This window comes from Balaenoptera acutorostrata, chromosome 18 (genome assembly GCF_949987535.1).
Source record: "Balaenoptera acutorostrata chromosome 18, mBalAcu1.1, whole genome shotgun sequence".
NCBI classification, from domain to species: domain Eukaryota; kingdom Metazoa; phylum Chordata; class Mammalia; order Artiodactyla; family Balaenopteridae; genus Balaenoptera; species Balaenoptera acutorostrata.
Window position 1 is genome coordinate 77,539,842 of NC_080081.1, and position 25,615 is coordinate 77,565,456.

Here is a 25,615-nt window from a genome sequence, read left to right on the forward strand (position 1 = left end):
ATGCTGTAGCACGTATCAGTGCTTCGTTCCTTCTTGTGGCTGAAAAAGAGTCCACTGTATGGAGAGACCACATTTTGCTTGTCCGTTCATCCATCGACTGACACTTGGGTCGTGTCCACCTTTTGGCCATTATGACTAGTGCTGCTACGAACACGTACATACAAGTATCTGCTTGATTTCCTGTTTTAATTCTTTTGGGTATTTATCCAGCAGGGGAATGGCTAGGCCATATGGTAATTCTAGGTTTAACTTTTTTTTTTTTTTAATTTTTTATTTTTATTTATTTATTTACTTATGGCTGTGTTGGGTCTTCGTTTCTGTGCGAGGGCTTTCTCTAGTTGCGGCGAGCAGGGGCCACTCTTCATCGCGGTGCGCGGGCCTCTCACTATCGCGGCCTCTCTTGTTGCGGAGCACAGGCTCCAGACGCACAGGCTCAGCAGTTGTGGCTCACGGGCCTAATCGCTCCACGGCATGTGGGATCTTCCCAGACCAGGGCTCGAACCCGTGTCCCCTGCATTGGCAGGCGGATTCTCAACCACTGCGCCACCAGGGAAGCCCCTAGGTTTAACTTTTTGAGGAGAAAATGTCTTAAGTTCTCCAGATGACTCAGTGGGACGCTAGTGCTGAGGATCACTAATGGAGAAGACGGATGAGTAGAGGGAATGCACCAGAGAAAGACGTGGGGTGGGAATACAACAGGGCCAAGGGCAAAACCTGGAAATACAGCATTTCAAAGCTGCTGTGAAAGAGCCCATGGGGGGGACACATAACTAGGGAGGAGAGGGGGTTGTCACGGAAACAGAATCCAAGGGGAGCCCTGGATACCAGATGCTGAGGATGAATCCAGAAAGGAATTGAGAGGTTGTGCATATGGCAAGATGGAGGACTTCCTGGAGGAGGTCTGATTTCAAGGAGGAGGGGCGTGCACGAGAGGCAAGGGCTACAGACACACATTCATCATTCGCACTTAAGGCAAAGACCAGTCTTGTCTCTGTTCTCCTACGATGCCCAGGAACGGCAAATATCAAGCCTAAAATAAAGACCTTACTGGACTAACGAGTTTACACCTCAACAAATAACACCCCTGCCAGACACAACAGTAAACTGCCGTCCACATTGACCGGTAACTGTTCCGCTGACCAGATGATGACTTTTGGAGCATTTTAACCACATGCAAAATACTCGAGAATAGCAATGTGTAATTAGCAAAATAATGTGATTCCAATCTCAGCAAAATCTTTAACAAATTCTTACATTTTCCCTCTTTCTGCTGCCTGAAGTATTGTTTTAGTTTAAAAGTATGTATCCATTTTCACACAACCTTTGCTAGTCTCTGAATCAATATGGCTGGGAGACAGTGCCTCACGATTTCACTGAAAAAATATTTTCTGAAAAAAAAAAGTACTTTGTTATTAGAGAAAAGGGTAACTTTTATAACTACTGCATTTTAAAGATGAAAAGTGTGAAAAGGTGAACCTTATATTTGAAGTCACATATTAAATTTAACTTAAGTTTAAATTCTCAGTGAATAGAAAGCATATCTGAAAGGTGTGAGTGCTTTAAAAAAAAAAAAAAAAGTCTGTGGTTTTTTTTTCTTTTCCTTAATCTTAAGTATGAGACCAGCCAAGAAACGTCTCCTGAAGGTAAAATAGTGCACTATCCTAGATTCCTTTTTTCAATTAGTGCTTCTATTTTGTAGACAGTAACCGTATTTAATTTGAAATTTCCTCTTTCAGTGCCAATTCCAGTTTGAATGCCTTCCTGTGGAGCCGTTAGGGGTACAGCGTGAGGTGACACACAAAGCCCTCTGAGCTCAGTCACAGTCAGAAGGGTAAAAAGATGTTTTTCTTTGGTATCAAGCACCTGGCAAGCAGAGCACGTATTCCCAATAGAGCCTGGAAGGCATTCCTGGCTCTCCCCTGAGAATCCAAACGGACTCATTCTGATTTCCCTCTGAAAAACCATGAAGTTAGAGCACGTGTGCTATGATTTACAGTTTAGCAGATTTTCCGCGTCTCTTGTTGTTTCTGGTGTGGTATGTCTCTGCTCACCACCACAGCGCGGTGATGGCTCGCTAATGTGGCAACTGCTGGGAACCGTGACTTTCTCACCGTGACCTCAGGCTCTACGTGAGAGTGACCACCTCGGGTGGTGACACTTCGTAGACATCAGGTGCCCACTTACCCAGCCACTTAACAATGTAGACACAAAGGGGGAAACTGTGACAAAGTCCTTCTCCATCATTCTTTCTGGCCTTTTTGCCCTGTGCATGTCCCTCATCTAAACCTCCCCTGTGCAATCCAGGAAAGAAAGTGCAGTGCCAACCGCTCAGAAAAGTGGGCTTGTTAGGTACGACACCGAAACACAACGGACAGAAGGAAAAACGTTTCATGAAAATTAACATCTTTTGTGCTACAAACAGTACCATTGAGAAAATGAAAAGACAGCCTACAGAAGGAGAAAAAATATTTGTAAATCATGTATCTGATAAATACTCTATCCAGAGTACATAAAGAACTCTTACAACTCAATAATAAAAAAGACAAATAATCCCATTAAAAAAATGTGCAAAGGACTTGAATAGACATTTCTCCAAACAAGATATATAAATGGCCAATAAGCATATGAAAAGATGCTCAACATCATTAACCGTCAGGGAAGTGCCTATCAAAACCACAACGAGGAATCGCCTCACACCTACTAGGATACCCAATCAAAAGATGGATAATATCAAGCGTTAGCCTGGATGTGGAGAAACTGGAACCTTCACACATTGCTAGTGAGAATATAAAACGGTGCAGTCACTTTGGAAGCCCGTCTGACGGTTCCTCCAAAGGTTAAATATACAGTTACTTCCTAACCCAGCACTTTCCCTCCTGGGTATGTACCCAGGAGAAATAAACACATAAATCCATACAAAACCTTGTACATGAATCTTCATAGCAGCATTACTCATAATAGTCAAAAAGTATCAACAATCCAAATGTTTATCAAAATGAATAGACAACACAGGGTCTATCCCTACAATGGAATATTATTCAGCTATGAAAAGGAATGAAGCACAGACACAGGCTACAACAGGGATGAATCTGGAAAACATCATGCTCAGTGAAAGAAGCCAGTCAGAAAAAAGACCACATTCTATAGGATTGCATTCCTATAAAATGTCCCAAATAGGCAAATCTATAGAGACAAGAGAGCAGATTCATGGTCGTTTAGTAATGAGGGGGGTTGAAAGGGTGAAGGAGGTGGGGACTGCCTGATATTGGATAAAAGAGTTTCTTTTGGGGGGAGGATCAAAATATTCTCAAACTGGTTGTAGTAATGGTTACAAAACTCTGAACATATGAAAAGCCACTGAACTATTATATATTTTAAATGGGAGAACTGTGTGATATTGGACTTCTCAATAAAGATGGTTTTTTAAAAAAGGGAGGGGACCATCATAAAACCAGGAAGCGCGGTCTTTCATTTCCAGATGCTCTGATCATCCCTCCCTGTCTCAGGTCCCTCAGAGCTGTACTGAGCTTCCTGACTTCCAGGCAAAATGGGCTCCTCATCCATTGCTTCAAGCACATTTGAACCTGTTCCTCGCCCCCATGGTCCTCAGATGTCCTACAGCCACGTGCACAAAAGCAACATTTCCCTCCAGCACGGAGGCTCCAGCAGCCTCCAGCTCTCCCTGGCCTTCGGTGGCAGGTTCCGAATTAAGAAAAGCGATCAGGACAGCAAAAAAAAAAAAAAAAAAAAAAAAAGACAGGGAATATCATTATGTGAAGACAGACAGTCAGGGTTCTGGGGGGAGGTGTACTCGTGGGGACAATGAGAACAGATTTTTTGGTCTCGTACAGAAACCAGTAGGGGGAGGGGGCAAGGCTGGGGAGACCTGGGAGAGAAGACCTTCCTGATGGCAGGGCAGGGGGGCTTGCCCTCAGACTGGCTGGGCATCCCCAACAGGCAGGGTCCTGCGGTCTGGGCAGAGAGGCGTGGCATCACCAGGGCCTTCGGGTAAGGCAGAAATGGCAAGGCCACTTGTCAATGTGACAATGGTTATTCTAACTGGACCAGGCTCAAACCCACAGGTGGCGTTCCTCAGAGACTAAAACAGCAAGGAAGTTCAAAGCATCCCGGTAACAGGCTTCTGAGAAAGTATCAAAGGAAACAATGTATGAACAGTGTATAACCGTAAAATCTAAGACCAGGCACCAGTGAAATGATTAATCCAGCAATATGCATTGAGCATTTAACAACCGCATACCAGGTGCTGCCTGAACACAGTGCTTTCAGAAACGGGAAGCTCCCCTCTCGCCTTTCAAGTTGTTTTACTGCAAAACTGGGCTGGTGCCCCTCATCTTTATCTAGTTTATCCTCTTTATACACGCAGACCTCATTTCATCGCGCTTTGCTTTACTGCGCTTCACCAGATACTGTGTTTTTTACAAGTTGAAAGCTTGTGGCAACCCTGAGCCGAGCAAGTCTACTGGGGCTCTTTTTTCCAACAGCATTTGTTCACTTTGTATCTCTGTGACTCTGTGTCACGTTTGGGTGATTCTTAAAATATTTCAAACCCTGGACAGCAAAAATGATCACCACTCCCTAAAGGCTCAGATGATGGTGAGCATATTTTTAGCAATAAAATATTTCTGATTTGTTTGTACATTTTTTTAGACACAATGTTACGGCACACTTAATCGACGACAGTATAGTGTAAAAATAACTTATACACACACTGAGAAACCAAAAAATTCACCTGACTTGTGTTATTGCAATATTCACTTTATTGTGGTGGTCTGGAAACAAACCTATAGTATCTCCCAGGTCTGCCTATAATTTGCCTGAATTTCAAATCTCTATCAAAACTGGACCTTGTATAGCCAGTAGTCAATGGGTTGTAACCATCCCACCCTAAAAACCCTTCCCAGATTTCGAGAAAAGCCAGCAGAGGCATCTGGTTAGATCTTAAAACAAAAATTGTCACAGCACGGTCCCCAGCCAAAGCTCCTTGTGGACTGAAAAGAAACACCGACTGTCCCTCAGGAAAGAGGCATCCAAATCCCACAAGACTTGGAAGTTGAGCACATCCATCCGGAACCAAGGAACCAAGTCCTTAGACCCTTCTAACATCCCTTGAGCTTGAGGCCGAGTGTTTCAGTTTATCCTATGTGAATATGACCCGAGACCCTGGCTTTGATCACTTTGATCTGCTCAGAAGTCAATAAACAAAACAAAAACGTAAAATCCACTTACCGCCTTCCACGCAATCTGGGAGTGAACAGTTGAATGTGTATTATTGTTTTGCTTTTTTTCCCCCAAAGCTTATTCCCACGCACGGTTCTTTCACGTAAACCCAGGACTCAGACAAGTCAGAGTATGAGTCTCGGGCAGCCTCCGTGGGCCTACCTGCAGCATATGACCGCTTTGCACGAGAGGGCCAAGTCCAGGAAGCTTCTCCTGACCTCGAAGGACAGCGCGTACTTCAGGGTGTGCCCGTCGATGATGAGGGCCGCGTCGTTCTCCTTGCCCAGGAGACTCCCAAGGTCAGCGCAGTGCTGAGTAATGGCTGCCCGCGTGGCCTGAAACAAGGGTAGGGGGGCGGGCGGATGTGTCACATTTTAATAAATCAAAAACAGGAGCTTTTAAAAAGCAGAAAGAAAAGCCCAGAAATCTAAAGTAAGTTCCTTAAAATGAAAACATGCCCGTTTTAATGTAAAACATACAGAGTTCAACTTGGCATATTTATACATTAAAATTACACTGGACTGCCCTCTAGGTCTGTGTTATAGGTGAAAACATCCCCATGGTGATATTTTTTTTTTTAAGATTTTTTTTGATGTGGACAATTTTTAAAGTCTTTATTGAATTTGTTACAATATTGCTTCTGTTTTATGTTTTGGTTTTTTGGCCGCAAGGCATGTGGGACTTTAGCTCCCCAACCAGGGTAGAACCTGCACCCCCTGCATTGGAAGGCCAAGTCTTAACCACTGGACCTCTAGGGAAGTCCCCCCATAGTGATATTTACATTTGATATTTACAACAACCTACTCTGGTTGCCCTCTATGCCTGACCTAGAGCATCCAAATTCTTCTCCACTGGAACTTTAATTGCTTAGGTTCTGATGACTATCTTTCTCTCCCCTCCTTTATACTACATACATATTATTCTTGGTGTCCCTAGAACAGGAAACTCCATAAAAACAAATACGTTTTTTGGGAAAAGGTAACGTTGCTGGAGCTTAAATGCCAAGCATCTCTCAGTTCACACAAGGTCACCTTTAAAGCATCCAAAAGATATTAGAGGATATAAAAATAACACAAAAGATGAATTTCCATTCTCTGCTGAGATCTGCAGATTAAACCATTTCTCTCCATGTATCATCAGAGTAAGAAACGAACTGATAATTTTTTCATGTTACAAAAAATATCCAATAAATTAAACTGCCAATACCTTTAAAACATTGCTACCAACCTAAATAAGTGCTTTGGTGTGATGTCTACTGTCAGATGGAATTAAAGCACAGAACCACTTTTAAGATTTAAACACAAGGATGTTCTGATCTTCCAACGGAATTTGTGATTACGAATAGGATACCCAGTTCAAATATAATATATAAGAAGACAATTTTTGGCTCGTGATAAAAAGCCTGCTTAAGTTAATCAGGGAAGCACACAAGTCAGCTGAAATTATTCTGTCTGGACAACTGTCCTTCGGCTAATAAGTTACATTTACATCTATCATCCGGTAACATAAATTACAATTAAGAAATATGTGGAATGAACAGGGATTCTTCCAGCCCTCGTTAATCTGAGGATCAGCTACCATCACAAAGTGAGAAGCAGAATATACTGTCTTACTGCTCAGTTACCCTTTAAACAAGAGACTTTGACAATATCAAAAAGACGCATCTAAGGCACAATTGTGGTGCTATGGTTAGGTGGCCTGGGGTCTGGTCCCAACTCTCCACTTATTACCTCTGTGACCTGGGGCAAGATACAAAACCTCTTTAAACAGCAGTTTTCTCGAGTGTAAAACAGAGCTAAGAATACTCACTTCATAGCACTTTTCTTATGAAAAGTGAGCTACTCAGAGTAACCTACTGGCACATAATAAGCATCCAGTAAAACCCATTCCTCTTCCTGTCACTATTTATTCATGAAGAACTTCCTACACCAAGGAAAACACACATCTCTGCCACTTCAGACAGTGAATAAATGCCAGAGGTGACAACGCCTGCTTTGTCAATGCAATAATAGAGGAATTGATAACATAATGCTAGAGTTTAACTGACTTTTACTAAAAATAAAGGACACTTTATACTTCTTATTCTTGGTTAGTTGCATAATCCTGAATCTCAAACAAAACATCTATGTTTACTTTATCTGTGCAAACAGCCTGCCCTTTTAGAGTTTGGGTAGAGAAGAAAATTCCACCCACTTAGGGAAACCCCAGCTTGGCAGCCTAGGGGTGTCACCGGGGGAATCAGACAGGTCTGGGCAACTCTGGAGGGTGTGCCTGCCGGGGTCCAAGCACAGTGGACAGAAAACCCTCCTGGGAAACACCTCTCCAAAGCAATTAGGCCGGGTTTGCAGATTTGGTCCACGGACAGCAAGCCGGCACCGTGGCAGAGGCTGAGGACACAAATCCCTGAGACGCGCAGACCCTGCCTACGGCTTTTCTTCATGAGGACACAGCACCAGTGGAGCTACACAGAGACAGTGATATTCTGAAGGGTACTTCCTCTACTTGGGGTTATTTCTGGAGTGTGCATGAGGACAGACCGGACACTGATGGCTCTTCTTCCTGGGGGCGGTCCAAGTATTGGGGGTTGACCACCGATCACTGTGGGAGGCTCGGGCATGATGCGGAGGGGTGCCAACAGAAGAAGCCTGAGCCAAGGGAATATGATGGCAGAAACGTGCTGAGAAAACTATGCTCCTGATGTTACCAAGGCTCTTGCCCCAGAATCATACCCCTGCCCTTCCCGGGAATGGAAACCAATGCTCTTATCTAAGTTTCAGGAGGAAGCTGCATAGAAAAAAACAAGAACTGGTTAGAACCATCTAGGCCCAAGATGGCGGAAGACTTGACTTCCAGCGGACTTTGAGCCTCACTGTACACTCATTAGCTGCTAAATGACACACCCACCAGTGCCAGGACAGTTGCCAGTTGCCATGACAACCACCAGAAAAACCCAAACAACGACTGAAAAGGAGTATTGCATCAGTTCCGGGTCCAAACACATCCCTAGTCTCGGATAACTCCTGAATATTCCTGCTACTCTTTCCAAATCCCTCCCTTTCACTCTGACCCTCCTATATAGTTGGTATATATATCAGCTTCTCAACCCAGTTGGGTTGAGAAGCTGATTTGTGAACTAAGTGGCCGCTTCTCCATTCTTTGGCCATTCGGTAAAGCTTGCGCTGTTCCAGGGTCGGCATCAGTCCTGTTACTGGCTGTGCAATCCCTTTTCCTCCCTCCACCCCTCAACCCTAGTCTCCCCCCTCCGGCCACATGAAGACAAACCAGGAAGAGAACCCTCCTCAGGCCCTGGATCTGCCGGCACCTTGATCCTGGGCTTCTAGCCTTCACAACCATGAGGAGTGAATTCCTGGTGTTTATTAAGCCACCCAGACCATGGTACTTTTGTTACAGCAGCCCGAGCTGACTAAGACGAAAGGTCACTGGCGATGCAGCTCTTCTTGGCAGAGCGGATACAGAGATGAAAGGACCATGAGGGTACAGTCAGTGCACAGGCAACAAGCTGTCACGTTTACTGCCTGGGGTAAGGTTTCCACTTTAACGTAGTAACTGCAGGGACACCATACACAACACGGGAGACAAGGCTGAGAATGCATGGCGGGGTGGGGGGTGGCAGGTGGTCAGGGCAAGGCCACTAGGAGCAGGCGATGCCCATGGGAGTAATGACCCCTTGGCTGTGCTGAACTGCACCCTGTAGAAACATGGCGGCCAAGCTGTCCGCTTGCAGTGAGAACACCAAACACTCCTAAATCACGCAACACCGATAAAAGAGATTTCACGTTTATATTCCACTGACCGGGCATTTTCTCACACACTGGTAAAGAGTACAGTACATTAACAAATGGGTTCAACTAAACAATTACATGAGTCAAACCTATGACCGTCAACCAACCAAGATGTAGTTACTGGAGTTCCTACCATGCTCTATGGTATCTACCCCCATAAGTCCTACAATACAATCAGGGCGGCAAATACACACACTAAAGAATGAACTAATCAAAACCTAATATTCTCCTGATGGGCAGATTGTAGATCTCACCAGGATCATACCCTTGCCTGGTGTGGCTCATTTTTGTGTTTAGCTGGAATTATACTAAATTTTAAATTCGATGAAGGCAGAAACTCCTCTTGCCAATCTCTGATCATGTGAGAGCAGAGCAGGTGTTCCATAAATGTGCTGACTTCCTAAATTAATTGACGTGTCTAAGCTAACCCTTCCCTGTAATATCTTTAACAGGTTATTTACTGGTCTTGGAGGCAGCTGTTTGTCTGACCTTCTTGTGGGCTATTCAGCCTTCCTGGTACATTTTTACATTACATCTTCCTTAAAAATGATTGGTCCTTGATTCTTCTTATTCCATGTATCCTGGACTCTTTGCCGTCAATGCCCTCGAGGCCTAACCTTCCCCCTTACCTGAACCATTCTGTTCTCCCTGCACTTCACCTGCTCAGAATCACACCTGTGCCTTTGAGATCGAAAACCTTTCCTACCACTAAACTCCCTCCAGATTCATCCTTCCAACTCCACCCTTGACTTGTCTCCAGACTCTACTTTGGTCTTTAATTCCTACGCTTTCAATGCCCACTCAGCAATAATCTTTGATCAAACCCAGACTAGCTCGGCTCACCACACATGTGTGGCAGAATATAGGTCCCTTCTGTGCAATTCTGGAGCAAGCCAATCGGAGGTGTTAATATCACAAACAGTTCCTTATTCTCAAATGCACTATGATTCAAAAGTCTATTTGTAAGTTAGTTATTGGGCACTTAGAATCTATTTTCCCAAAGGAACGATGTTACAAACTGTGGTTGGATCCCAGGGCCTGTTAACGCCTATTTAGCCTAGTTGTTAAAATTTATACTGCAGTCTCTGATTTTAATAAAAAACCGACTACAGAAAGTTACAATGGACTTGGCTGTTAGGGGGGCATAAGGAGCTGGGGCTGGGGCTTCATTCCCTTAAAGTTACGAAACATCCCGAAATTCTTCATTAGAATTTGCCTTTTAGGCATTATTATGAAAAAATATATTTCCAGCTTTGCACACATGTTCTTCCATTTTGTTTTCCTTCACAACTGAAAACACACACGACTTAAAGCCAAAAGTGGGCAACTCTGAGTAAAGGCTGATCCCTGAGCCACGCCAGACACTTTTCCCCAGACATGCTGCACGATGAACCCTGCGCTTCTTATCAGTAAGGTCAGCACTTGCCTCTGCCTTTCCGGGTTTTTAAATAAGATTCTATAAACACCATAGACAGTGCTACCCTGTGATCTCGGGAAATGGTTGTCTCTCTGCTGATTCACAGATCAGAGGTTCATCTCATGGCCCCTGAGCACAGCTGAAGTGCACCCCGCTCAGCCTACAGGCAGATGGGACCTGGAAGGCGGTTCTACTGTTAATCACTTTAGATTCAGTAAACAAACCAGGAGAGACGACCATTTCTAGAACCCGGATGCATTTTTACCAATTTGCAGATAGCAGGAATCTCTCCTCAAAATTAAACAGTGCCGGCAGCAGTGAACTCTGTAGAGGCAGGTCATCCTCTCCTTCCCCGAGCTCGGCGGTGTCCTGAGCAATTTCTGAGACGCCCTGGTAGCAGCAGCTGCCTCAGCCCTCACTTTGATGTTCTGCAAATTCCAAGGGGCTCAGAGCTGACGATGCTGAAAAGCCAGGATGGCTCAAGTTTCAGGAGCGGCAACTCAACCAAATCATCACACTCAGCCTTAAAGTTCAGGAGCAAAGTACCTTCTCCTGAATGAACTTTGGGCCTGTGAGCCTCTAACGGTCAAGCTCATCCTCTAGACCACAGGTTCAAGAGAAGAGGACTCTGCAGATAAGAGGAATCTATTAAATGTGTCATGTTTCAAGAACTTCCTATAATACAAATAATTTCAAGGAAGGTGAGATTATACTTCACAGGCGTGAAGCAAACATCCTAAAGAGATAATGTGGAGTCTTGCTACAGGTACCCAGGTGCCTGCCTGGTACCTGCAGATCACCTTTTATCACCACCCCCATCAGGCTTTTCTCTACACTGGCCGTCTCTACCTCCCATAGAATGTTTCCATTTCTGATAAAAAAAAAAAAAAAATTATCTTCTCAGTGTAAACCTACTCAATTTACTGAATTCACACTAGCATGTAACCTCTACAGAAGTCTTTTTGCTTTTGTTTTGTTTTTGTTAATCAGCTTCTTTGAACCTCTTCTACAGTTAAAACACAGAAGACTTCCATCACCCCAAATGTCCCCTTGAGCCATTTTACAAGCACTCCCCTCCCCTCCACCACCGCCAGCACCCAGCCATCATTGATCCACTTCTGTTACTATAGTTTTGCCTCTTCTAGAATGCCATACAAACAGAATCACAGTTGCTAGTCTTTTCCGTCTGGCCTATTCACTTAGCCTAATCCTTTGAGATCCATCCAAAGTTTTTGCACTTATCAATAGCTTACTCCTTTTTGTTTCCAAGTAGTATTCCAATGTATGACTACACCACAATTGTCCACTCACCTGTTATTACACATTGGGGTTGTTTCCAGTTTTAGGATATTCCAAATAATTTTACTATAAATATTTGTATAGGCTTTGTGTGAACATATGTTTTTAATTTTCTTGGGTAGATACCTAAATTGAAATTACTCCGTCATACCGTCTATACAGATACACGCAGAGCACACACACGTTTAACTTTATGGAAACCATGAGACTGTTTTCCAAAGAGGCTGCATCATTTTGCCTTCTCAACGGTCCCGTCTGAGCATTCTAGCTATGCCTCATCCTTGTCAACACGGACACCAGCAGTCTTTTTAACTTCAGCCTTAGATTCTAATGGCTACCTAGTGTTAGATTTAGTAGTTTTAATTTGCATTTCCCAAATGACTAACGGTGTCAAATCTCTTTTAATGCTTAATGAATTAAATGGATTTCTATTTGCTGGGATTGCATGGCATACAACTAAGCACAGTGGAATAATTCACGTAATACACGGGGAATATTTTTTACGTAGGGTAATAACAACCATGTACGGAGGCTAGCGCCAAGAATCTCTCTTTAGGGCTGGAGACCCTAATTTTTCAGTTTCTTCTTTTCTTTTTACATCTTCCATCTCTAAAAGATCCACATTTTCCTGGAAAGGCATCCCCGGCAAGATTAGAAGAGAGATTCAGCAAGTGGGGCACGTGAAAGAACTGGGCAGCAGCTGCTCACCAACAAGTATCATTTTTAAGAAAGAGACCATTTATTCACTTAGGCTTCAGAGCCTAGACAGTTTGAAAACTATCAATCACCACTATTTATTGAAAGAAAATTTGACTAACAGTTGTGACAGAGCTCAAATCACCGAGGTTAAAAACCTCCCTGAAAATATGTACTTTCTTTCGCTTCTCAAAGGATATTAAATAGCACACCTAATATGCTTAATTTATTTTCTTCCACAAAACGAGATTTTGATTTTAGCGCCAGGAATCCTTTTATATGCTAAACAAATGTGTTCTTGCATAGCTGTGTATAAGATCTCAAAAATAATGTAGATGCGTGAAAAAGCATTTGCTATTTGAACCTCTACTATAGATCCTTTTTGCTGTTTTTGAGAAAGGAGATAACCCTTTTTAAGAAATGATTTCAAAGTGTGACCCTCCCGCAGGAAGAATGTGACATCCGCATTTGTGAGGGATCACTCAGCTGCGTATAAAATGACCCTCTATAATTCCATGGAACAGTTGCTTCTCACACATCTGCCCAGACTGGATCTCAGGAAGTCACTGTCTATTTTGGGGACACAATGAATCACATTTAAAATCATCACACTAGATGAACAACAAGGTCCTACTGTAGAGCACAGGGAACTACATTCAATACCCTGTGATAAGCCCTAGTGGAAAATAATATGAAAGAGCATATGTATGTATAACTGAGTCACTGTGCTGTACAGCAGAAATTAACACAACATTGTAAATTAACTAGACTTCAATAAAATTAAAAATAAAAAAATAAAGAACTCATACAAAATACAACAGCCAAAAAAAAAAGTACTGTCAGTGATTCTGAAAGAGTCACAAATAACACATTAATCTCTAAAGTACCTGATGCACTCCAAACTTCTTGGGCACCCCCCTCCCAAAAAGAATCATCACACTCACCAGGAATAATTTTACTGTCAACACAACAACCTCAGCTTAACTACTTAATTTCCTGACCTTTGGAGACTTACATTTTTAACTTTTAACATATCTATATTACATTATATACCTATAATATAGTCATTGGTTTAACTATTTCTAAAGTCGCCTTGATTCTTGGATGAATTATAAAGTGCCCAAAGCACACACAATGGTGATTGAGTTTAGAAATTTTAAAACCAAGTACTGCAGAAAAAGTTGCTAGAGTATTTTTAACGAACTGTGTGATTAAGTATGTCAGCTAAACTTTGGCAGAGGAAGACAGAGTGCTATTAGTCTCACACAAAAAGATAAAATACCCCAACAAGGACCCACTGTATAACACAGGGAACTATACTGAATATTTTTTAATACTGAATACAATACTCAATAATAATAAGGGAAAACAATTTGAAAAAGAATACATATGTATATATACACATATATACATACACATGTATACATATACATATATATGTATGTATAACTGACACTTCGCTGTACAGCTGAAACTAACACAACATGGTAAATCAACTATACTTCAATTAAAGAAAAGATAAAATACCAATTGCAAACTAAAGATCTACATTTGCTCTACAGTGACAAATGCTAACATCTGTTACGTCCTCATAGGGAGCACATCGTAGGTACCACAAAATCACCTCAATGCTTGAACTACCTATTTGCTGTATGATAAGACCAATTTCTTAATAAACATATGCTAACTTTTAAAATAAACCTTGTGGATGCCATGTAAGATAATGAACATCATAATATTAATTTCCCAACGTTGGGGATTTAAGCTTTTAACGTTACTATTTCGATAATACAGCCTTTGCACTTCCTACTTCTAAAGGCTTCTGAAAAAAAAAAAAGTAAAAAAAAAAAAATAAATAAAGGCTTCTGGACTCTTAGAGGAATTATAATGTGTCCAGACTGTGTTTAGACCGGTGTGAACAACAAAAACAGTAAAAAAAAAAAAAAAAAAAAAAAACCAAAACATTTCTGAAAGAGAAATAGTGAAGGCAGATCATGAAAGGTCCCCAAACGCACGTGTGGCAGCAGCAGGCTGTGCTGACAGGCAGTGAAGGGTGTAGCCACGTGAGAAAATGGGCCCTTGGGCTCCCATCCCGGGTCCACGGAGGCGAAAGCACGGGACACGAAGGACGGGGCCTGGCTGCCACCCACATGCTCCCCAGTCACAGGTGACCCACCCTGACCCGGTTCTGGAAGGAGCCTGCCCACGGGTCCTCTTCAGTTTTCCTGGAATTGCTGTCGTTGGGGGAGAACAGGCTGTCACGTGAGAGGAGAGACCAGCTGCCTACCCACCTCTGCTCTGCTAGGGAAACATCTCACGTCAGCATGGGATACGGTCACACACTTACACACTTCCTAAACGATCGTCTCCAGTCGGAAAAGTCAGGGGCATGTTTCATGACACACACATCTTCAAAATAAATAAATAAAACCACATGAATCAGTAAAAGTGTAGGAAAGGTCTCGTTTCCACGGGAGACCTCCACCCTGATGACGGAGCGGGGAGGAAGCCTCGTCGCGCTTCATCTGGGCACCTGGCCGAGAGGCAGACCCCACGACCAGCCAGGGCGGGCGAGGGCGGGCAGCCTGCGACACTCCTCACCATGCTCTCCGCAGACTGGCAAGGACTCAGGGTTATGGAGATAAAGTTGACACTGAAATACAGATCAAGGACAAAAAGCCTTCATGTCCCCTTTGCCCATTGAGGGTCTATTATATGCATACGCTTCTAGGGGTAGAGAGGCCCAGAGACGAAGAAAGAGCCTTACAGACAACACACAAGAGCCAAAACTCGCCGCGTGCGCACATCCAGGCCGCAGGACCGAAGGCCCGTGAGGCGCGCGGACCCCAGGCGTGCGTTAGGATGGGCCGGGGGACGCGCCGCGGGCTGCGGTAGCGGGAAGCACGAGGACGCCTTCCCAGGGCCTGCGGGGAGCTGGCGCGGGCTTCTACGTATAAAATGCCCACCAGGTGGCACGCCTGCAAGACGGAAGGAGGACACAGGGCAGCTAAGGGGCCTTCACGTGATGAGGGTCCCGCCTTCTTCGGGATGATGGAGACAAAACCAAGAGACGCGCTGAACAAAGAGCGCGCGGTGCTCGGTGAACAGTCGGAGGCCGAGAGGCAAGACGGGGCTGAGTGTAAGCCTCTCGGCAGGTGGATAAACCGGGCATCGCCGGGAAAGGCCCGGGAGGATGCGGGAGGGCGGGTAGCCCGGGACTGGGGGTCAGAGCAGAGCGGATGTGACTTTGTGCGGAGAGAGTAGGGTCTTTGGGTTAAGAGGAAACCCCTGTTCCCTGCGAGACTGCGGTGGGCAGGACGGCTGGATGACGGGCGGCACCCGGCCTTGCTCTGGGGGGCCCTGCTTCTCGGAAGCCACGCTGGCCAATGCGCCCGCGAAGCTCCCACGGAACATCCGCAGCTTGTTCCGTGTGGATCACGTGACCTCTCCATCCACGCTGCCCCCAGAACGGAAAGGAAACCATGTGGGCAGTCTCCCTACTCCTCCTCGGCGAGCAAAGCCAACTAAGCGCGTCGCTCAGCAGGTGCTGAGCGATGGCCGCCGCTCCCTGGACACCGACCCCGGCAGAGCCATCGCTCACCGTCGGCGGAGAGCCATCCCCGCTCTGCTCGTGCTGGTCCCCTCCGCGCATCAGCACGTGCCCGGGGTCACGGGCTTTCTGCTAAAGCTCTGAGAGTCCTGGAGGCGTCAGCTTCGCGGACCATTCACACCTTCAGTAAGTAGGCGGGGATGCGACTGAGACACGGCCGTGCCCCCAGGGCCAATCTCCCTGGGGGCACGTATGGGGCACATGCACGGGGGCACATGCCAGGGGGGAAGGTCAAGCAGGGCCAGGAAGCAGGAGTCCATCGGAAACTGGACACGAGTGGCCTCAGTCAAGCAGACAGCGACTTACAGGCCAGAGCACAACAGTCTAGGCTTAACTGGACAAAAGGTCCCGACAGTCCATTTGAGGCCAGGAAGTATAATCCATAGGTTGATTTTAGGTTAGTTATTCATCCCACCTTAAAACAAAAACCAAAACCAAAACCAAAAAAAAAAACCCTACTTCACCCAAAATTTAAAAAACAAAAACAAAAACAGGCACTTTCACATGAAAGCTCTGATACCAGTTTCTCTTGAAAACTACAGTATCGGGGACACCTGGGCCCGTGCCCTGCATGGCCGCTGGGCCTGAGATACAGGAAGGACCTCTCCTGGCTACGACGCCTCCCCTCCCCACTGACTGCCCCTCGGTACTGGGCACCGGGCATCACTGACTCCTGGGAACGTGCCGCTCTGTTTCTCTGCCCACCTGCCACTAAAAGTGGAAAGAACCGTGAGGAGGGCGGCCACAGCCCCCTGGTTCAGGGACGCTGAGCGACCTCAAACATTCCCTGCACATTGCTGGCCCTGCAGGACTGTGCTGGACCCGCACAACTTGGCGAGCACCGTCTTCTTTGATCTTTAACGGGACACGACTGGCGCTTCTCTCAGGGCTTTCCGGGCTGTTTCTAATACGGGTGCAGGGTTCTATATTCCACCCAGCTGACAAAGGATCAGCCTCTACAACTAAACTAGTAATTTTGAGAGAACATACAAATTCCCAGATGTAAAACCCAAAAGGGATCCAGAGGAATGAAGATTTCCTGAAGCTTCTTCAATGGCTTTCTGCAGAGATTTCACCTCTAACACACACATACACACACACACACACACACACACACACAAACACACACACACACAGAGCTTTCCCGATGGCTAGCATTTCTATAGGGAAAAATAAAGTGTCCACTTTACTATTTAAAACTTTGAATAAGATGGCATACTCGATGTAGTTAGGAACTTCTAAAGTGCCTATGAGAGTTTCCTTCTTTATATATATATTTTGGGGGTCCCAAGTCTTAGTACAAAAAGCTTGAGAGAAGAGATGAAAAGCTATTCTGAGAAAAATATATACATACATCCTATATATTATATATATGGCATATATGATATATAAAATACTTACATACTATATACACTATAATATACCATAACAAATAGTTATATATATATATATATATATCACAAACCATTTTTGTAAACCTTACTAAACTCTATTCAACAAATACTATGCTGTTACATATAGGTGATACTCAAAGTATTGGGGATATAAAGATATAATAGATTTCCCCCTGCCCACCAGTCTTTAAGAAGCATGCTTTCTACCAGGGACACAAGGATGGAAATGCTTGATTTGGTCAGAAGAGTAGCACAGGTCTACTAGACTGAGCATGTACTTCTGTGTAAATGTTGGTAGGTGGGACAGGCACTTTGCAATTATCCGCAGACCCCACCACTCCTTAATGTACCATTATAGAGAGCTGTGGAAAAAAAAAAGAATAATAACATAAATGAAAGAGAAATAGATTCTAACAGGGGAGAAACAGGAGCAAGAGAAAACTACTAAAAAAAAAACCCAAAAAAACCAAAAAAACAAAGCCCAGAGATTAGTTTATAATTGTCAACCTTTAAAGAGAACTAAAGAGGAAAATTTAATACTGGAAAATTTAGCAGAGATTCACGACGGACAAAAGGGTACCCCAGCAAAGAATCAACTCTGCAAGGGAACTGCAGCCTGACACCTGTCCTCACCCATCAGCATCCGTGAAGGAACACCTAGATACCCCCTGGGAAGCTAGGCTTGGGGCGAGGGGGAAAGATCCTGGGTTAAGAAAGGTGAATTTCTTTTTTTTAACTTTTTAAATTTTTAATTGAAGTATAGTTGATTTAGAATATTGTGTTAGTTTCTGCTGTACAGTACAGCAAAGTGATCCAGTTATACATATATATTCTTTTTCATATTCTTTTCCATTATGGTTTATCCCAGGATATTGAATATAGTTCCCTGTGCTCTACAGTAGGACCTTGTTGTTTATCCATTCTATATTTAATAGTTTGCATCTGTTAATCCCAAACTCCTAATTTATCCCTCCAGAAAGCTGAGTTTCTGAATCCTATAAGGAAAATGATTCAGGGCTCAGCCCAAGGACCTGTGTTACCCTCAGGGCACTCAGCAAGCCCACCTTCTCCACATTTACTGCTGGACCCTCTCACCATCTGCCCTCCTGGGGAGGAGGGATCTCTCGGCTGATGCTTTCACTGCTACCTCTTGAGGCTCAGGAGGAGGTTGACCCGAAGATATGCTCCAATCTTACCGGAGGGAAAGGATGGCTTAGGGGAGGGAGCCGTGCGTGGGGAGTGGAGTCTGGCCCAGGGGCTGGGTCAAGAGCCACACACAGTGAGGCCGGGCTGAGGAAGAGTCGATATGAAGACTTCAGGAGCAGAAATACCGGGGCGGGGGGGGGGGGGGGGGGTAACAAAGCCAGGCCGTGGGCGGGGCCATCACCTTCAACAACAGCTGGACGACCTTGGTGGAGACGGAGAGAGGGCGGAGACCAGAGGGATGAGGGGAGGGGAGGGCGGGTGGACACACGGTTCAACTTTGGAGCCTGTTAATTACATGAGGTGCATTGATCCATCCTTCTCAGATGTAGTTCAAAGCCTAACAAACTCCTCCAAGACAAGTTTTAAAAGTTTAAGTTATTCCCAAATTGAACAAGCCCGAAGACTCACGAGGGCTCAAATTCACTAGGTATCTGTGCTACAGATTACTCCCCGTCCTCCAGAATAAAAGAAAAATTACCAACACCAGAAATATGTGGGAAATGATGATTTGCAAGACACCAGAGTGTCCCTAGTGCTTGAAACTATGTAGAGAATAAAAAAAGAGAAGCGGCTCTGTTCTCCAGACTTACATTTACTAGGTTCTAAATCCAGCCCAGATTTGACCTTTGCTTTAAATAGATTTTCTTGGAGAGAAGGGAAGAAAACATTGATTCATCCGAGACTTCTGAACGACCTACTGTTCACATTACTTGAAATAATGTCTGCTTTAAATCAGAATTCTTGAGACACAGAAATAAATATACCAAGAGGTTTCTAATTCTGTGCTTTCACCAACGGATTATTTTCATTCACAACAGTGGACGAACTTGATACGGCCTTTCCAGAAGAAGGCCTGCGACCACAGAGCAGAACGCAGGGAGGAATCAATCAGATCACTGCCATCCAGGCTCAGGCTTCAGCCTGTCTCGAGATCAACACTTTCAAAAGAACAAATAAGAGAAGTATGTCAAACGGAGAGGACTGTTCAGGGGTTTCCAAGGCCTGTGTTAATTTAGCAACACTTGGGGAATGAGGGAAACTTAGCAGCAAAAATGTTTCCAGGAAGATCGAAAAAGGTGAAACCAGAATCATTCAATACCAGGACTGTTCCCTCAGTAAATGTGAAACATACAAGCTTCCCACCCTGCTAAACACAGTCATTCAGATCAATGTCACCCATGGAAGGGCTAATTAGGCGGTTAATCTATAATCCTGGCCCTAAGCCTTCTTAGTCTATCCTTTACCAGTTTTATTTCCTCTCATGAGTTTTGAGCATTTCACTGTTCATTTTACACCACTGTCAGAAGACAGCTGGAGAGAGAAATACAAATACAATTGACCCTTGAACAACACGGGTTTTGAACTGTGTGGGTCCACTTATATGGAGATTTTTTTTCCAATAAATAGAGCGCCTGTATTTTCATTTTACAGATCTTTCAATTAACTGCAGGGAAAAGTTTGTGTTCGATTAGAGATCACAATATGTGAAATCAAAAGAACGAGGGTTTGAGTCCTAATTCTACCCCAAATGTTTCAGCTTTCTGCCCCCCTGGGTGAGTTATCAATTCCTTTGTTTTTGAGGCAGATAGTAATACATAGATTTTTGACTACATGGGGGTCGGCGCCCCTAACCCCTGTGTTGTTCAAAGGTCAACTAAATAAATCAAATAGAATTTATCTCAGACGTAGTTCAAAGCCTAATAAACTCCTCCAAGACAACTTTTAGAGGTTTAAGTTACTCCCAAATTGAATAAGCCCAAAGACTCACAAGGGCTCAAATTCACTATGTAGCTGTGCTAGATTACACCCTGTCCTCCAGAATAAAAGAAAAATTACCAACACCAGAAATAGGTGGGAAATGATGATTTGCAAGAGACCACTATCTATTTGCTTCTGGTTGGGAAAGAATTTGAAAACGTACTTCTGGTACCAATGTAGATAAATGACGTCAGGGTACCAGGCAGGTGATAAAAGTATGGTTGACATTAAGGAGTGGTGGGGTCTGTGGCCAATTGCAAAGTGCCTGTGTCACTCACCAATATTGACCCAGAAATACACACTCAGTCCAGGAGACCTATATGACTCTTCTTCCAAATCAAGCATTTTGAGAATCTCATGTGTCTAGAAGACTTACAACCCAAAGGACCAACTACAGTCCGTAGAGACAGGGCTAATGCAGAGAAGCAGCAGAAATCGCTCATCCGCACGCCCCGGCAGAACCTCCCCTTGGATGTGGCAGCTACTGCAGCTTCACACCCAAGGGCGATGTGTTCACCGGGCCTCCCTCTTCACCGGTCTCCTCGGCCGTCTCACCCTACGCACCATTACTAAAATAGCCTCACATGGTAATATTGGCAAGTCATCTTTCTGTTTATGGTCTTTTGTTATTTCTGTCCTATCCAAGTCAGTATTTAGAGATCACTTGAATGTTTAGTATTTGTTTATTTTATGGCTTGTGTTATTAGAGCTTTCAACCTTTTATGGCAAATGACCACAGAGTCTCTCTCTAGTTGCAGTAAGACTGTCTTCTTTAAAACTCAAGGCAAGGGACTGCCCTGGCGGTCCAGTGGTAAAGACTCCACCTGACAATGCAGGGGACACGGGTTCGATCTTGGTCAGGGAACTAAGATCCCACGCGCCGCGGGGCACATAAGCCCGCGTGCCGCAAACTACAGAGCCCACGTGCCACAACTAGAGAGAAACCCGAGCAGACCGCGCACCGTATGGAAAAGATCCCACGTACCGCCACTAAGACCCGACGCAGCCAAAAATAAAGAAAATAAATAAATATTTTTTTAAAAAATTAAAATTCAAGGTAAGACTGTTAGGTATTTAAAAAAAAGTCATTAATATGTGTGAAACCAAGCAGAAGGAAGTGGCCTGGACAGCAAGTCAGCCTGAGCTCCGGGCCCTGTGAGAATACCACCCTTAAGTAACTTACCCATCCACTGCAGGGGGAGGGGGGAGCTTTTTTTTTTTTTTAATTTTATTTTATTTATTTTATTTTTGGCTGCTTGGGTCTTCGTTGCTGTGCACGGGATTTTCCCTAGTTGCGGCGAGCGGGGCTACTCTTCATTGCGGTTTGCAGGCTTCTAATTGCAGTGGCTTCTCTTGTTGGGGAGCACGGGCTCTAGGCACGTGGGCTTCATTAGTTGTGGCTCATGGGCTCTAGAGCGCAGGCTCAGTAGTTATGGCGCACGGGCTTCGTTGCTCCGCAGCATGTGGGATCCTCCCGGACCAGGACTCGAACCCGTGTCCCCTGCATTGGCAGGAGAGGATTCTTAACCACTGCGCCACCAGGGAAGTCCGGGGGAAAAACCTTTAATGCTGCTGTCAACCAATCCACACACGTGAATCCTCAGAGCAGGCCTCGCAGCCCAAGAACTTTGGGGAAAGACATCCCGCAGCTGAGAACCAATCGGGTTCAACGGTCCTCAGGGTGTAACATTATCCGTCGCCCTGCAGAAACCCACCAGGTGACAGCTTCGCCAACAAAGCAAGCAGAGGGCACAGATCACCTCACCAGCCGTGGGCCCCGTGCAGGGAAAATAACCCCAATACAGAAGGTGGGGGAAATGACTCCCGTTTGAGTTTTAAGAGCTTTCATCACAGACGAAGAGAACTGTGGCCGATTAAAGCAGCAACACAACTAAGGAAAACAGCGGCCGGGGAGCAGGCCAGGTTCCCCCAGCCACTCCATCCAAGGGCGCATGGGGTCCCAGGGCCAGACTGCGGGGCAGGGCTTTACTCCATCCCTGTCACCATCTCTCGAACCTGCGAGGTCTTTGGAGAGGAGGGTGGAGGGAGGGTCCGGTTAACCACAGACCCACGAGGAAGAGGGGAAGGCTAGGAAGGCCGACTTTGGAAACGCACTGTGGCTGCCTGAGACCAACGCTTCCCCAGATCTTCCCACATTTTCATTAAAACTGCAGTGACGCTTCTTACTGTAATAGAGTCTGAATTACAAAGAACAGCAATCCTAAGTTTTTCCCCCAAAACATCAGCTTTCCTGAAGCTACAGTTACACACATGTAGTCATGCGCAGAGAATGACGTGTGGTCGTTTTGCTTCTGTTTGACTTGTTTTTCTTCTACGTTCCAGCCAAGGACCCGAGTGTTCTTTTTGGCCTCGATTACAGTCAAACACAGCCACTCGGGGAGAGGCTCACCCTTTATCAGTGAGAGGGCGACCCAGACCCCATCCCCGGCCGTCAGCCCAAAGCTTTCCCCTCATCCCCTCTGTTCTGAAAAGTACACGGAATGGAACAGACCGCTGAGGGTCTCCTTTCTCCTTGCCATCTTAGATCACTGTTTTCACACATTTTCAGCAAGTAAATCATTTTGAGGTATTCTCAAGGAGCCGCCTGCTTTGTTTTGGTAAGAGGCAGGAGGGAGGTAAAAAGAGAAGGAATGAAATGGCCGGATCTATGGAGCGGAAGCAGGCCCGTCCACAGTTCCTACTGGACCACGTCCCTCTTCCCACCGGGAGAAACCACTGCTCCTGGAGCTGCCCTGGAAACTGCGAGAAGGGCTCCCCGCTGGCTTTCTTCCCCGACTGGACTCAACAGAGGGGCCACTGCCCAGAGCCCACGGCGGCCAGGACGGCAGGAATGCACACAGGCCGCGCTGCTACCCCAAATCACACACCTGTCCGTCTCTGGAAGAAACACAAGCATGGAAACTTAAAGGAAACACTAAGGGAGGGAAGCACAAACATTTCATTCTGCACCCAATACAGGACGCATCTTCTAAAGCATCAGCACTGAGGCCAAGCTCACCTTCAAAACCAGCTGTTTCCCTCTCTTCAGAGGAAACATCCCAAGGCTGTCTGACCACATTCTCTGAAATGACAATTACCAGGGGGTGGTTGGCACACTGAACCCAGTCAACCTGAAGACCTCAGGCCCGCTTAGATGCACGGAGCCCCTTTTATAAAACCTGCAAAGAAACCCCACGTGCCAGGAACCCAAAGGCCTTGCCAGCTGAGATCAGTAAAACCATAAATGGAGAAGGCACCTTCGTGATGGTGACGTGAGCCCCTCACTTTACTTCCAGAGAAATGGGTACAGAGCTCGTAACGGCAGGGCCCATGGAGGCTGCAGACCACGCCCCTCATCTAGAGCTTTCCACGCTTGGCACTTTTCTTCCCTCCATCTCTGCACACTGTCCTCTGAACGTGGAGCATGGCCTCCAGGACCTTCATGCCCACGTCCCTTTAGCCATATCACTTCCCAGGCTGCCACAGCTAACCCTGAACAGGTGGCTTAAACAACAGAAAATCATTCTCTGGCTGGCAGTCTGAATTCAAGGTGTCAACAGGGCCAGGACCCTCTGACGCCTGAAGCGGGGGGTACTTCCGGCCACTTCCTACCTTCTGGCGGGTTGCTGACTGCGGCTTCTGCCCCCGCACTCTCCCTGTGCACACGCATCTCTCCGCAAGAGGACAGGGCCCACCTCTCCAGCAAGACCTCATCCTGACTGATCACATCTGCAGTGACCCGGCTTACAAATACGAATCCCCACGCTGCCCTAATCCCCTTGACCTTCTGGGTTTCATTTTTCCTAATCCACCATCAACAGTCTGTGTTCTCATCTACAGAGCATCAGAGGAGAAAGACACTACCAAGACCAAGTGGTCTCAGTGAATGTCACTCGACCTGGAAGGGGCCCAGGATGGTGACCTTGGCCCCGCCCTCTCCCGATCGTCCCTCACAATCCCCACCTTAGTTTCAGAGCATTCATTCGTTCGTTCAGAAGACTTGCAAATACTTACTGTGTGCTACTAGGCAGTCAACTTACGTTCAAGACTTGATGGTACCCAAGATGAATAGAATCCCCTGCTCCCAGATTAAGAGTGTGTCAGGAACACGCACAAGTGAACACACAGTGCTAAGTGCGACAAGGGCCAGGATTCAGGCAGCAAAGGAAGCTACCAATGCATCCAGGAAGCCCTAACCCCAAAGGATATCACATCCCATCATCTCCCCCCGGAGTCTGTCCCCGGCCTTCTGATGCTGCACCTCTACCCCGGCGACAGCAGTCGATTCCACGGCTTCTGCTGGTTGGCTCCCAACCACAGCCTCAACGTCCCTCTGTGCTTACAGCTGGGTATCCTCTTGCCGTTGTCCAGCAGGAGGTCCCAGTAGCACCTGGAACTCATTAAGCCCACAGCAAAGGTCCTTGCCAGATTTCCAGTCTGTCCCTGCACAGCTATTACTTTCTAGTTAATTTCACCCCCAGACTCTCAGTCATTCAAACTGGAATCCTGTTATCTTTCCTAACCCTTCCTTCTCTTTCACTCACCCCCCCCACCCCCCCGTTTCCAAGCATAATTTTTAAATTCTTCCTAGAAAACTTTCCATTACTGTCTACTTTTTTTCCATGACCATACCCTAGATTCATGTTCTCATTAATTCATTGTGAATCTTGTAAAGACATCTGCACCTGGTTACCTCTTCTCAAATCTCTACCAACTGCAACCCAACTTACAGATAGATAACTTGCATTTTCGTCACACATGTTACAGCTTATAAAATGCTTCCAAACAGAAACAGACTCACAGACACAGAGAACAGACTTGTGGTTGCCCAGGGGGAGGGGAAGGGGGAGGGATGGAGTAGGAGTTTGAGATTAGCAGATGCAAACTATTATACAGAGAATGGATAAACAACAAGGTCCTACTGTAGAGCACAGGGAACTACGTTCAATATCCTGTAATAAACCATAGTGGAAAAGAACACAAAGAAAGAATGTACATATATGTATAACTGAATCACTTTGCCACAAAGCAGAAATTAACACAACACTGTAAATCAACTAGATTTCAACAAAATAAATGCTTCCACACCAACTGCCTTTCACCCCCATGTCAGCCTGCAGTGGTTGGGAGAGTGAGAATTATTCTCCTTGTCTTGGGAAGAGGAACCAGCCTGAGAGGTTAGGCGACCTGCCCA

The 25,615-nt window shown here is 45.5% G+C and overlaps 1 protein-coding gene across 4 annotated transcripts in view; it reads right to left on the reverse strand.

The window, feature by feature from the left end:
* Window positions 1-25,615, reverse strand: part of LOC102998822 (phospholipid-transporting ATPase IB) — a 535,813-nt gene that overhangs the window by 274,176 nt on the left and 236,022 nt on the right. For all 4 annotated transcript variants that reach the window (XM_007164203.3, XM_057533251.1, XM_057533250.1 and 1 more), the window contains exon 25: window positions 5,401-5,573. In XM_007164203.3, coding sequence (XP_007164265.2) covers window positions 5,401-5,573 — 173 coding nt within the window. The remainder of the gene's footprint in view (window positions 1-5,400; window positions 5,574-25,615) is intronic.